This window comes from Bombus pascuorum, chromosome 13 (assembly GCF_905332965.1).
Source record: "Bombus pascuorum chromosome 13, iyBomPasc1.1, whole genome shotgun sequence".
Lineage (NCBI taxonomy): Eukaryota > Metazoa > Arthropoda > Insecta > Hymenoptera > Apidae > Bombus > Bombus pascuorum.
This window is the reverse complement of record NC_083500.1, coordinates 1,894,065-1,908,353: the sequence shown is the minus strand read 5'-3', so window position 1 is coordinate 1,908,353 and position 14,289 is coordinate 1,894,065. Positions and strand designations below refer to the sequence as shown.

Genomic DNA, 14,289 nt, shown 5'->3' with positions numbered 1-14,289 from the left:
TCTTTTTCGTTCTCTTGGCCATACCATACAACGACTTGTCTTAAAATTAATATCTTTTTTTTTTTTTTTATTTTATTTTGGTTATTTTACAATTTGTCCTTGTGGACATTTGGTAAAGTGTTATATCTTGTTGGTGAAGAAAAAAAAAATATAAATAAAAAAATAAATATAGCATGTGGGCGGCTACCCCCAGCGGGGTGCCAGCTTCGTTTTTTCTAAGTTATATCTTTTATGAGGTCTATTGGGTGTTTCCTTTTTAGTCTTCTTGCGATATTTGTTGTGTTGCACGTTTCAGCTGCCAGCTGGTTCGGGTGACTTTCTATTCTTGTTCTGTATCTTGTTGCGAATCTGGTAATCTCCTCCTTGACCGTTGGTATTCCGAGGTCTTTCCGTATGTCCTCGTTTCTAACGTACCATGGGGCGTTTACTATTGAAAATTAATATCTTGCATAGAATTTGTGAACATTTCTCCAGCAATTTTTGTTATACTTTCAATCGTGCGAATGATTTTGTGACTCGTGCCACCTCTAATAAGGCACCGATGTAAAGATTCTTTCCGCAGACACGGATTTATTCGCGCATTGTTATTATCCGGATCTTCGCTGGTCAGCTATTTCTGCAGCGAGAAGTATACGCCGTCCTGAAAATCTAATTAACCGGCTGCAATTACTGACCTCCCCCATGTAATTAAAGTTGATTCTCATAACCACTCGACATTGCGGCAAAATACACTTTTTGATGAATTTCCGTGACTCGTGTGCGCGCGGCCGCTTCCTTTGCAGAAATTTTCATGTTTAATTGCGTAGGAAAATCCCGACTGAATGATCGACTATTAAAACCGAGCTCTCGTCTCTCTCATTCTTTTTGCAAATTTCACGCAAAACGAAATTACGCGTACGTTATTGCATATATGATTCGTTAGTATTATTGTGTAATATCGCGGCCGTGACAAATTGCTGTAAAAAAAAAGAAGAAAGAAAAATTAATTCTATTTTACGCCGGCTATGATTATGAGCATTTTCCTTGGAAATAAACAATGACGTTTATAAAAATGGAGAAATAATAATTTACACGGAACATGTTGCTTTAAATAGGTATTTTATTTATTTATTTTTCACAGTCCATCCGACGGTTTTCCAGTTACATTTTACACTTTACACTTACGGTTTACTTTTCCAACCATTAAGTTTAACTCCCGTACTTAACATTTAGATTTAAAATCTGCAGCTTAAACCTGATCTCTTAACATATTCTTGCGGTAGCTAAACATGTTGCGTAAGAGATAATAAAAATATCTTATATGAAATATCGTCAGGTGAAGGTAAAACGATATTTCATCGAATATATAGCTTCGTGTTCGTACGTTCTAGATGTCTATAAATCGATAGAATTTTAGTTTGAAAATATTGCAAGTAACAATATCGAAACCTGTGTTTAATATTGCGAACAAAACATGATCTGTTATTTACGCGAAGAATGGAGAATTCTACTTGTAAAATAACACACAACAACTTATCACTCTTATATTTCTATAATTAATATTAAAGAAAATGGATTTAAGAAATCGCAATGCCGCGAGAAATTTAGTCAACTAACTTTCAAACTTGATCGAACTAAAATTATTAAAATTAACGTATTACTGGTATTATAAAATTCTATTAGGTTATCCGAGAAGTTTGTTTCGTTTTATGAGAAAATAATAGACGCACAACGTTTCTTGTTTTATATTATTTTGTCGAATTACGTACGATCCATTTTGTTCTGTTGAGACAAACACCGCGACATTTCACAGACTTGGTTTCACGTTTGTATGAAGGTGTATTGCTGTAAAAATGACGTTTACGAAAGAGAGACACTTTCCAGACAACCTAATAAATAAATAGCAGAGAACTATTATATTTCTCTCACAAACACAATTATCCTTCCGAATAACGCTTTACAAATTAAATAAATAACCAATAGTTCTCTTTCCTATGGAGTTGTATCCTATGAATACAGATTTTGACCATAAAAGATACACGAAAAGTTTCTAGAAACTAAAACCATGAATTCTGGTTTCCTTCGAGCGTGGATCCTCTTAAGGTATCATAAATTCGCAGGATATGTGAGGAAATTCGATATAAGAAGCGTCCGAGAATCACGCTCCTCGATTGATTCATGTCACAGGAGAGGTGACCAAGAAGGTTAGCCGGTCATCCTGGATATCACGTTCACGGAAATTCCAAGCTGGTGAAAAATTTGCGATGGACAGGTTTCAAGTATTGGGTAACCATTAAAGCTGGAAGATTTTCGAATCATTTTCTGTGTCGTATCAAAATATTCGGTAAGAGTACCTCTTTAAAAGTGACAAGCAAATAAAAATATGGAACAGGATAATAGGAAAAGTGAAAAAGATGAAATTAAAGAATAAGTCTGATAATATCGCCGAATTGCAACGTGCTAATCGCTTGTTCGAATCTTCATTATTAATATAGATTAAATTTACGAAATAAATTGATGCGTTGATCGATACAGCCTGATTTAATCTTCTATGTCACTATAACCGAATAGAAACCTCTGTAATAATTAATCGTGAGTTGCGATGCGATTTGTAAATGTTCGAAAAGTTTGAAAGCGATACAATTTTGAAATCAATTAAACCGTGTGATTTTTAAATCGAGCAATTTAATAGGCTTTAAACCATAGATTTGTATAAAGATCACCGTAAGTTTCAGGTATTACGCGTGTTGCATTATCACACGAACTGTATCTCCGTTTTATCCATACATTTTTCAATCCCCTTCTATATCATTGGGTTTCATCGTTCCCGTTGTAAAACACGTAGCTAACAGCAGCTTTTATTTTCTCTACGTTTGACTTTGCACCACATTTCATTCGATTTTAACCATCAAAACGTTTGATTACTTATAAACGATTCGTTTTTATAGATTCGACGTAAAGATAACATCGATAGCATCGCAAACACTTGTCCAAGCGTGTTCAGCGTTTTCAATTCCTATGAAAAATTTACTTTGCCTTCGTGACAGCCGAGCGAATTGACGAGTTAATGTACACCGCGGAATAACTAACTGGCTATCATAAATGTGTTCGGCGTGAAAATAAACGTGCGATTTTCGATCGGAGGAAAAAGGCCCGCGCTATCGCGGCTACTGTATTATTAATCGTGAAACAAACGGCTTGAATTACGACACCAAAATGCTCCGGGCAGCCATTGCTCGGACATGTAACGATTTTTGCTCGTTGCAATCGACAACTCCGTTATTTAGTGTTCTCTATCTATTGATCTGCTACGAACGAAACGACCGCAATGACAAAACTAGCCCTCGAATGTTACGCTCTGAACCAGGTATCGCCAACATTTTTGATATTTATTGCATTTAATTCACGGATTACTTCGAGATACTCGATATTCCAGATCGCTCATCCACGAGTAAATACATAGTGATTCATACCTTGGTAGATCCGCTATTAAGATTTCTCTACTACGAAATAAATACCGCGTGAAATACATCACGTGATTTTATGGACAGATAAAACGCAATAAATCGCCGCTTAATACTTATTTCACTTTGTTCTCTGAGAATTATCTTTGATTCGTTAACTTTGTTATACGCGTATCCTGCTTTCTAATTTTCTGAATTTACGCTTTTCAATTCCAGTTTTACGATCCACCGATTCTCCCGTACATGAAATAAATAATAGCAATAATAATTTTGTCAATTCGCTTCGCGCAACTTTTTATCATCGATAGCTTGGAAATCGAGTCAGACGATATCGATTGGATGCGACGGGCAGAACGAAGAACGGAACCTTTGCACAGAATTAACATACAAATCCCGGCGAAACTGATAAAATTTCCATCATCACGGGCAAGGCCAGAATCTGCATAATTCGGCCGCCGGTCGATATGATTCCACGAGGGAGGCGGTGTTAATAAAAACAAAATTCAAAACTGAATATCCTTCCGACAAGCGATCCGAAGCAACTCACTATTCTCCACGAGCTAAATTCCAGATTCCAGGGATCAAAAATTACAGCTAAGAAATTTTAATAAAGAAAGAAAGAAGATCACCGACGAAAATCCTAATTTTTGTTTAAATGAAAAACTGTGATCGCTAAGTCTGAAGGAAATTAAAAAGAAATTTAAATAATCGAACAACATGAATTTTTAAGTGTTCTAGTGGCTACGAATAACCATTATAAATGACCAAAATATATTTGGTTACCGATAACCAATAAGTATTGACGTGAAAAATTGTTTTTGGTTATCAATAACAATTATCGATGAATTTCTTTTCGGCTATCAATAACTATTATCAATGACGGAATTTTTTTTTTTTAGTTACCAATATTGTCAATCTGATAACTGTCATCGACGAAGGAATGGTTATCTGTAACCAAAATTATCTGCTAATTTTTTATAAGTTAAAATATATAATTCTTACATACTATAACTTTTTAAATTTCGTTATGGCCCTTATTGAATTCGCTCGACACATGCGTTGAAAATGGCCCGTCTTCGCCAAGCAATACCATAGAAATTACTGGCCAGATAGCCTTCACGTTCGATGTCCGTTAAGTCGTTTCATAGTGGCAGTAAAAAGCGGAATATCTCCTTTATACGTGTTACGGGGAAGTTAGCTTTTTTTCGCAGTCGTCTTCTGTAAATTCGACGAGGGACAGTTTGAATTTCGTAGCGGGAAATTCGCTTTTTCTTCGTTTCTGTTTTAAATGATCTCTTTTACGTCTCGTCGTTTTCTTCCTAACGTCTCGATAACGAAATACACGAATCGGGGTTCTACGTGAAATAATGATAACGTTAAACAACGACATAGGAACGATAATGAAAATTCGGTAAATTAGAGTCAACGTAATAACTTGCCGAATAACTTATCGTTTCTCGGTAAATTAAAATGCAGCCAAATATATGCTCGAACGTGGAATTTATTCGTTCCATTAGCAGCTATTATAATTCCAGGAGAAGCACTGGGAACTTTAATAAAAAAGTTCTGGTGTTTGATCGAAGGAGTTTGATATAAAGACAGGGAAGATAGAACTTAGAGGCGTGTCGACTGAAATATGAATAAAAACTCGATCCCGTCTGATGCCTGATAGGGTGAGCTGTTTTCGAAAAGTGACGTGCACAAACGGTAACTAGCTTTCCTTTGATCGTCGGAGAGCAATAGTTTCATGACGAAATCTAACGAACGGATACCAGTCCGGACGATAATAAAATCGTATCACGCTAGTTGACATCAAAGAAAATCCGACTGTGACTTGGACACGCTTGTTTTCCAACTTTTGAAATCCCGCTGCAAAAAGTCATGCTTCTCCGGAAAATGAAAATTTCCTAATGCTGTCAGAGTGAACGAATATGAAAAGCAATTAATAGGTTTTGCTTATGTTACACACAGGACAGATGTCTGGTAAAATGGTTGATTGGAGGCAGTTAACGAGAATTGAATTGACGTTGAAATATCACAAGAATATTTACATTTTCAAACGTGTTTTCCGGATGAAAAATTAGCAATAAATATACTTTGACACGCGAATTTAATGTTACACGTTTATATCTGAGGAGAATCGTATTTTATGTGACATAATGGTTGTCATTATTTGTTTATAGCTTCTATAACCTGACGACAGGCAATTTAATACAGATTTTTAAATATACAACATATTTTAAATATTTTAATTTCAATCATTTTATCATATTTGTATTTTATTCGCGTCATCAAGGTTTTTATATGTTTATTCTTACTAATTTTGTTTATCATCCAATTTTTTAAAGAAAATAAAATTTTTCGTCTTTGGCGGATTGATTATTAATATGTACATTTGTGTTCTAAATACTTTTGTATCATTTTTACTGCATTTTCTCCTTCTTAATATGCATTGTACAATATGTGTCATTTATCTTATTTCTTTGAGCAAAACTTATTTTTTCTCGATTCCTCGCCGCACATAAATTTTGCTGTTATTTATGGTCGTTTCTCCTGTTTATATTCCGTTACATGAAGATTTTAACCCTTATATAACGTACAAAATTTACACCTTTTAAGAGTGCATGATTCAATCTTCTTAAAAGACTTTATGATAAATGACCTCTCTGAAATGCTAAATGATGTTACAATCATTATGCAGCGAGAACGCAGTTAAAACTTAATGTTGCAAGGTAATTCAAACCATCCTTTTAACTATCACGTAGGCTGAAAACAATTATTCATCGTAAACCTAGAATATCAAACATTTGCGAATACATTTTTAATTTCAAAACATTCGAAGTTTTCTGTATCCCAGTGTTACGAAAGAAAATCTGAATATGTTAACGTGTTACATGACACACTAAATATAACAGTTTATAAACTTTCCAGAATCTTTTGGAGAGTAGCTGCAGGAAAACAAATATTTTGAAGATTATTTCGTTTACCAAATTTCAAATAAAGGAACAATTGAATCGTTCACTATTTGAAATTGCTGTTGTTTGAAACAAATCGATATTATCTACATTTCCAGATAACAGTACAGAAAATAAAAAGCTGAGATATTATTTCAGTCTAACGTAATCACGATAATCGGATCTCGTTACGGCGCCAATGAAATTTCAAAATGTTTCGTACATAACATACGTAATACGTATATTTATAAAAAAAATATATATTTTTTTCTTTACAAATGTTCAAGCGTGCAATACTTTCGTGAGCTACAGTATACACATTTCTTTTCCTTTAGAACGTTTCAATATATACAGCGAGACATGTTTCACCGTAAAGTCGTACAAATTCTGGCCGAGGATTAAAATAAACGTGCATTTGAAAGGGTCGCGTGCACCGGAACTTTGATACTTTAAAATGTATCTACATCGCTGGCTGGAAGTCCGCAGGAGACTGAAGAGACTTTGAACGACGACGCGTACGTGTCACGAAACCTTAAACTCCAGTGCAAGCAACAATCGCGAGTGGCGGATGGCAGGTCGATTTCGAGACATCGAGCTGACCTCAAACTCGCTTCGAATTTCTCTATTTTATATCTCTCTATAATTTTACGCTGTACTTCAACGTACTCCAACAGCCGACGTGTTTGGCGACGTCACGTATAATATAAGATACCGCGGCCAGAGAAATATACGAAAACTCGGAAAAGAAGATATACGAGAGGGATTTCTTTTCTTTGATTGTTTGAAGTCGTATCAAACATGTACGTGGGTTATTAATCAAAATAATATTAACTACGTCGCAAATAGAACGGAATCTATCGTAATAAATCGATTCATAAGCAACGTCATACTTACATATATTAGGCTATTTGGAATATTCGTGTTTTTGTCAGTTGATTTATTCTCTTACGTTTTGTATTATTATATGTTCGACGAGATTTTAGAAGATTTATTTATCGTCTGCGTAAACGAGCCTGTTTGAATAATTATTCGAAAGTCTGCTATTGATCGATGTAGTTTGGTCGAGTGATTAGATGATTGAGAGTCGTTTTCCAAGAAGAAAGGAAGATTTTCAATTTCGATAAGAGATAGATGTTGATTATTGGGAATAAGAATTTATAAAACCATCTTATTCGTGTCTGCATTTTTACGAAATATTTTTATTACCTGATGAAATTTATATATTGTTAAGGAAGACAAATTTTTCCAAAAGCAACTGAAAATCTAAAACACAGGCAAAACCTGAAGAAATATGTCATCTAATAGATATTGTAAAATTACAAAATCTAAAATTTGAAGAATATTACATTGATTTAATGTCGATTTAACATCTCTTTTCCTTTACATGGTCCTATCTCTTTGGACGTGTACAGCAACCCTGATATCGACATGGAAACAAGGTGAAGGATGAAGTCCGTTGCAGATAGAGGAAGGGTTAAGACCGTGTCTTTGGTGTCTCAGTGAATGGACTGATCAAAAGACGACGTTGTAATTTATCTTGCCTTTCACACCGTCATGTCGTCGTAGTTATGAGTTGCGGAGTATTGTGCTGATTATAAGATATAGAGGAAAGTCTCATTTCACATCGTCAAGGGTTTTACGGATTCTTATGGATTTTAGTTCTGTGCGATTCTTCAAAATTCCTCGCTTTTTGTAATATAATAAGTACACAGGTTCTTAGAACGTCTGACGATTGAAAATGTCGGTTGTAATTGTTAATGCGACGGAAAAATCAATGAAAGAAAAATTCTACGATACATTATGCGTATGTATATTCTAAGGTATATTTTATATCTTGTCTTGCATTTAAAACACACCAGTCCATGTTTGGTGAACTAGTCGGCGAGTAAATTATTCATACATGAATCTCCAACACTCGTTACGAGTACTTCAGAAGATGTAGAGAATTTCCGCAAGATTCAAAAAATTCAATAACTAAGGAGGTTCGTAATAGAACGGACTTTTAAGAAAGAGAAAGAGAAAATAAGGGAAAGAAAATACCAAGATATCTGGTATTCAAATGAATGCGTGAAGCGAGCAAATCGATATGAGCGTTCTACGATAACCTCCCTTGAATTGTTGGCCAAGCAGCTCGGAAACCGCCCCTTTACTGCATCGATTCAACCATCCGAGAAAAGAAGTCACGAAGGCCAAGTGCATGAGGCCGATCAATTGCAAGGAGAGAACCGAGTCTGACCAAAGACCGTCTCAATTCCCTTCATCCGGTCTCTCTAGTTAATTAGGAAAAATCTGGCGGATCTGGTCGTAAGATCCTAAAAATCTTTCTCGAGTCCACTTAGCCGAAGGAGTAGCAATATCCAGGGAAGCTCGGCTACTCGCGAAAGTAGAATATTAGTCTTTGAAGAATAAACCGGCAGAGTCGTGTTAGGCGGGTGCAATCTGCAAATATTGCGCCACTTCCTTTAGATCCTGTTAAAATTCTCGGATTAATAAACGGAACGAGACCCGAGACCAGGATGACGTCGGTTGTGTGTTTTCCTCGTCTCTTCCCATTTCCAACGGTGTCTCTAGATTCGAACTTACTCGGAAACAGAGAGAGAGAGAGAAAAGAAACTTAGAGAGAGAAAGAGAGGGAATCGGTGACTCTAGCTTCAATACAATTGAAGCATCGTGAAAAATCAACGAGCGCCTCCCCCGGAGATTGCAAAGATTATCGTCACGAGACAGAAGCGGTCGTGAGATTTAATTTGTTCGCGTAATCGCCGTGACGACAATAACGACGATTCGCTCCGTCGCATTCAGATCCGTTTTCAGAAGAAGATTCTCTCTTCCTGTTATTGAATTTTTCTTTATAAAACAGCGCACGAACGGTATAACTGGCTCTATACATATACAGTCGAGCGCATAAGCAAATGGGCGGTAGTGGTGAAAAGTTTCTTTAAACAACGGCTGGTTATACAAAAATATAAATATTAATTTCAATTGTTTACTACGTAGATTTGCGTTGTAAAAATATATAATAAGTTGAACCGAAGTACTAGTACTAGTTCGATTAAACTTCATTGATACCTACTTCTACCACCTGTTTCTGTTCTCGACTGTACTTTTGCACGAACGAAGCTCCAACTCGTCGATGGAAAATTCAAATCTTATTCAAATGTGGATGACCCGCCGTTTAGCCACGAAATTTCGCACTATCATATGGAAATACCGACGAGACGTTTGCGAATTCGAACGTTTGCCTTTCCGATAAATGGCGAAATGACGGAGGTATGTTTGTACGTATCAATGTTATTTCATGGAAAGCCAACATTTTCGTCTGAGAGACTTTGTAATAGAGTTATCGTGCCGAGATAGATTCGTATGTAAGCATGAATGTTTTTTGTTTGAAGATGGAAAACGAAGTCATTTTCTTTCAGTCTTCTAATTGTTCTTGTAATTTTATATTTAATACGCTTTCATATTTGTATACAAGGTACATGAAATAAATGTAATTCGATCTAGTAAAGATGGTGTGTTTGAACTACAGAAATTCCGATGCCTATGATCTTTTTCATAAAAGGAGAGGACACAAGGAAGTGTAATGAAAGCTGATATTAAATTAAAGGCTGCCATTTCAAGGCTCTAATATATATTTTATATTAAATTGATACTTTAATCAAAGCGCTATCAGGTTAAAAAAAACTCAACTGAAAGGTTTTCATTCGCGGGTAAAAGAGACATATCGTGTTACCCCATTAGATTAAAAACCTTCTTTCTCAAGAACTACAAGCTTGCAGAGTATCAAAGAAAACTGATATTTCGATACTAGCTTTAATCGATTAAATAACGTATGATCGAATTTTCAATATCAAATGTGACATAAACTTATGAAATACGCACGTATATTGATGTATTATTTCGTACTATATCACGATAAATATGAATAATAAATTCATCACTGTATAGATTAAAATCAAGTTTGATCTTTTGTATTTTCTTACTTTTCAACCGAATTAATCCGTATCATCAGCATGACAGCGTGATATTACAAAGTGAATGTTTGAAATTCAGCCTGTATATTCTAAGATCAAGGAATGAAAACTATCTTCTCTTAGAGAAAAATAAAAAGGAGTATCCGTCATTTAATAACTTCAGGTTGTAAAAGACGCTTGATAAATCAAATTTGCGAATAACACTTTTACTTGGAGTAACGAATCCAGAGTACTGCTCGCATATAGGGCTTTTACACTCTATAACATAACCTGCAAGTAACCTAATTTATGGGTGCATTAAGCTTAGTACGCTTCAAGTCAAATTCGACGCTTTGTCGTTGAAATCACGGTGTTCACAAGTTAGCCCGTTGTTGGATTCCGAAAAGGAGCCGCTCGTGTTCGACAAGAATATCGATGAGGAAACGCATAACTCGAAACAGTTTGGTGCTTTCACGAAATCTTCCTGTTAAAAGCTTAGATTAATCAACCTTTGACGATTTCTGGTTACCGGTGGTCGGAGAGCCATACAGTTATCTGGTTCAAGCATCGACAATCAATAATGAAGTAGGCATTGACAGCTGTCATTGGAATCCGCTATTTCTCTTGATAACGATAACAATAGCCAATAGAAATCACAATGCGCCACGGCGATTCCTTGTCGGCTGGGATCTCATAATAGTTACTGTCATAAAAGGCTATCGTGACCGTAGGAACAATAGACTCGCAGGTGCTACTGGCGACGTTGACGTTGCCTCCATTTCCAAAGGAGTTATTGAATTTCGCTTAGCTTGTTACTACGAGGCGAAAGATGACAAAATCCGTGATGTTGTGATTTTGATAAATATATTACATAATACATTTCGACGTCAAATAAATATTGAAAACTAGTGACACGTTTATTTGAATTTAAGAGTGACTGTAGGTGAATCATGGAACCTTACTCTCAGAAATCAAGCGGATGTTAACACAGACAATATCCAAATCCTTTTTGCGTGCTTTTCAAAAAAACCTTACTTTTATTCGAGATTTAAATTGAATGTATTAAGGTTTATGTAGACAGTCATAACGCTGTGTTACTAACGAACAGGTCAATTTGAAACTTGAATGTTGAAACCATCGCATAAATTTCAACATAAAAATATGCAAAATATGGTGATCTTAAAATTAACACTTTGACTGCCACGTTGGTCATATATGACCGTCCACGGTTTCTCCTGTGACGCCACGGTGGTCATTGGTGTCCGGAGCGCTTGAACTTCTTACAATTGTAAAAATTGTATGAAAATTGACAGTTAGGGCAGTTTGAATATAACCGGTAAATAGAAGATACTTTGAAATAAAAAGTGTCCCATTGGTCAATTAAGCATTTTTATTAGAACATCAATAAAAAAAAAAAAAAAAATGAGAACAAATTTTGCATCTAACAGTGCACTGTATTTGCATCCATATCTTTGAGGGGTAATCTACGAATATTATTATAAACACAACTTAAAAAATAATCGTAAATGCTGCTTTATAATCATATAATTGAAATTAGAAGTGTGAACATACCTTACTATTATATGTAGAATGAGCAAATACTGTTTACTGATATCTTCTACACATTTCAACAATATATTCTGGACGCTTTGCTTACGACGAAATAACGAATGCGAATGGTTTGTTGAAATAAACGAAGCCTTGTTATAATATGTCACTATCAATTGTTAGCAAGGCGGTCACCCGTGACCACCAATAATATAAACGGTCCATTGGGGAAGAATGTTGTTTTACACCATCAATTTATTATTATTTTGCCATTATATGCTTTGAATTATAAAAATACTCCCGTGGCGTCCTGAGCGAAACATGTGATTTCGGCGTGGTAGTCAAAGTGTTAAACATAGCTTCATTGCCCATTTGACTTTAATTCTATTAATAAATCCTATAAATAATTAGTTGATTAAGCAATTCCACAATCCTCGTGAATTAAATTGTACCTAACCGTTGTTTCTAGGCACATTTGCTCGGGATCAAAAGCTGGTGGGAGGAAATGTTTTCGGCAATCACAACATCACCAACGCACCGACGTTCGAAATGAACGTTCCACGAAACGTGACCACCGCGGTTGGCCAGACTGCTTTCCTTCATTGCAGAGTTCATCAGCTAGGTGACAAAGAGGTAAGAGGATTTACCTGTTACTTCGCGTCAGGTGTAACATTCACCTGATTGCAGAGAATAACGAAGAAGAATGTTCTCATCCTTTATTGCTATATTAGTTTCTTTCGTATAATGCGTTTCAACTGCCTGGTCATAATAACTTTCCTCGTGACAAACGTCCACCTTTACATTTGAATTCAAAATAAAATCTAATAAAATTTAAAATACATATGATACGAGAAGCGAAATCTTCGTAGAAACCGATTTTTAAAATCCCGATTTTTACGAATCTTTTTGTTTTAGCGAGCTGCAGCAATTAGTACGATCAAATTAATTTAACTTATCTTCTTGTTCTTTAAATATTAAGATGCTTTTTATTGAGATAATTATCACAACAGATTCATTTTTTTTAATTTCGTAAATTATACGAGTACCTGAATTTTCTAATGAAATATCTATCACACATGCGAATATGCGATGAATATTTGTAGATACGAATATCTTCGTTTTATAGAAACCCATTAACAGATCAAAATTTTACGAACTGTTGTTCAAAGTATAGTGTTTAGATAGTGTTAAGATGGTTAAATTTCGATTACATTGCTGATTCGAACCTCGAGTACTTGATGTAATATTTATGCACCATGGAAAAATCGGCGTCAAATCTAAAGGTTCAAGAATTTTTATACTTCTTTTATATATTAGGTTGTCCGGAAAGTGTCCTTCTTTCGCAAACGTGTTTTTACAATAGTGCATCTTTATACAAACGTGAAATCAAGTCTGTGAAATGTCGCGGTGTTTGTCTCAACAGAACAAAATGAATCGTACGTAATTCGACAAAATAGTATAAAACAAAAAACGTTGTTTGTCTATTATTTTCTCATAAAACGAAAGAAACTTTTCGGGCAATCTAATATATATAAATTCTGTAGAATTCAAACTACCGGTCAACCGACATTTTTACTTTTGCTTTGTTTATCCAGCTGAGTAGAATAAATCACGTGAGAAGAATTTAGGACTTAAATCGATTCTCGACTTTCCAAGTAAAATTTGTATTTTAAAATTTTAACTTTTATTGTATTTAATATAATTATTCCCAAAATAAATTCGATTTTCCAGAATTGATCGTCTGATTTACCCTAAGGATTTACGTTATTACATATATATATATATGTAATATATATAATATATTACATATGTAATTTTTAAAATGTATTAAAATATATTATAATGTAATATAAATGTAAATTAAAATGTATTATAATATATATATATTTATAGGTATATATTATATATATGTATATTATATATACATATTTCAAACGTATTTCTTTCGTTCAGCATAGAATAGAGCACTCCGCTAACAAGACGCTCTCGCGTAGAATCTTGAGAATTGAAAAACAGGGGAGAAACATTCAACAGGAAAAGAAAAGTTGTTTGACACAACGTTCATGAATAATTCGTCAGAAGTTTCTGAAATTTAACTTTATTCGTCAGTATTTTTCCGACTTTCTTCCAATACAATTCGTAGCACGGAGAAATATCACGTCGACTAGGGAAGAACACGCAGAGGAGAAATCGTGCGCGCAACTTCGCGTACGATCAAAAAGGATCACCCTGTTGCGGCCACGAACGACCGATCCTTTTTCAAAATCTTCGATCCGAGGCATACATTGGACGAAGCTAGGCGATTCCGAGAGGCTTCTAGGATACCATTACCGCTCCGTACGGTTTTCCAACCGCGCTCGTTGATAGAATATGCATAACGCGTGTTTCAAG

General features: G+C 35.1%; 1 protein-coding gene across 2 annotated transcripts in view; it reads left to right on the top strand.

Moving 5' to 3' along the window:
* The window catches only part of LOC132913464 (zwei Ig domain protein zig-8), a 739,765-nt gene that overhangs the window by 118,129 nt on the left and 607,347 nt on the right, over positions 1 to 14,289 (top strand). For both annotated transcript variants that reach the window (XR_009659380.1, XM_060971859.1), the window contains exon 2: positions 12,368 to 12,531. Coding sequence is in view for 1 of the 2 variants with exons in the window: in XM_060971859.1 (XP_060827842.1) it covers positions 12,368 to 12,531 (164 nt within the window). In the remaining variant the exon portion in view is untranslated. The remainder of the gene's footprint in view (positions 1 to 12,367; positions 12,532 to 14,289) is intronic.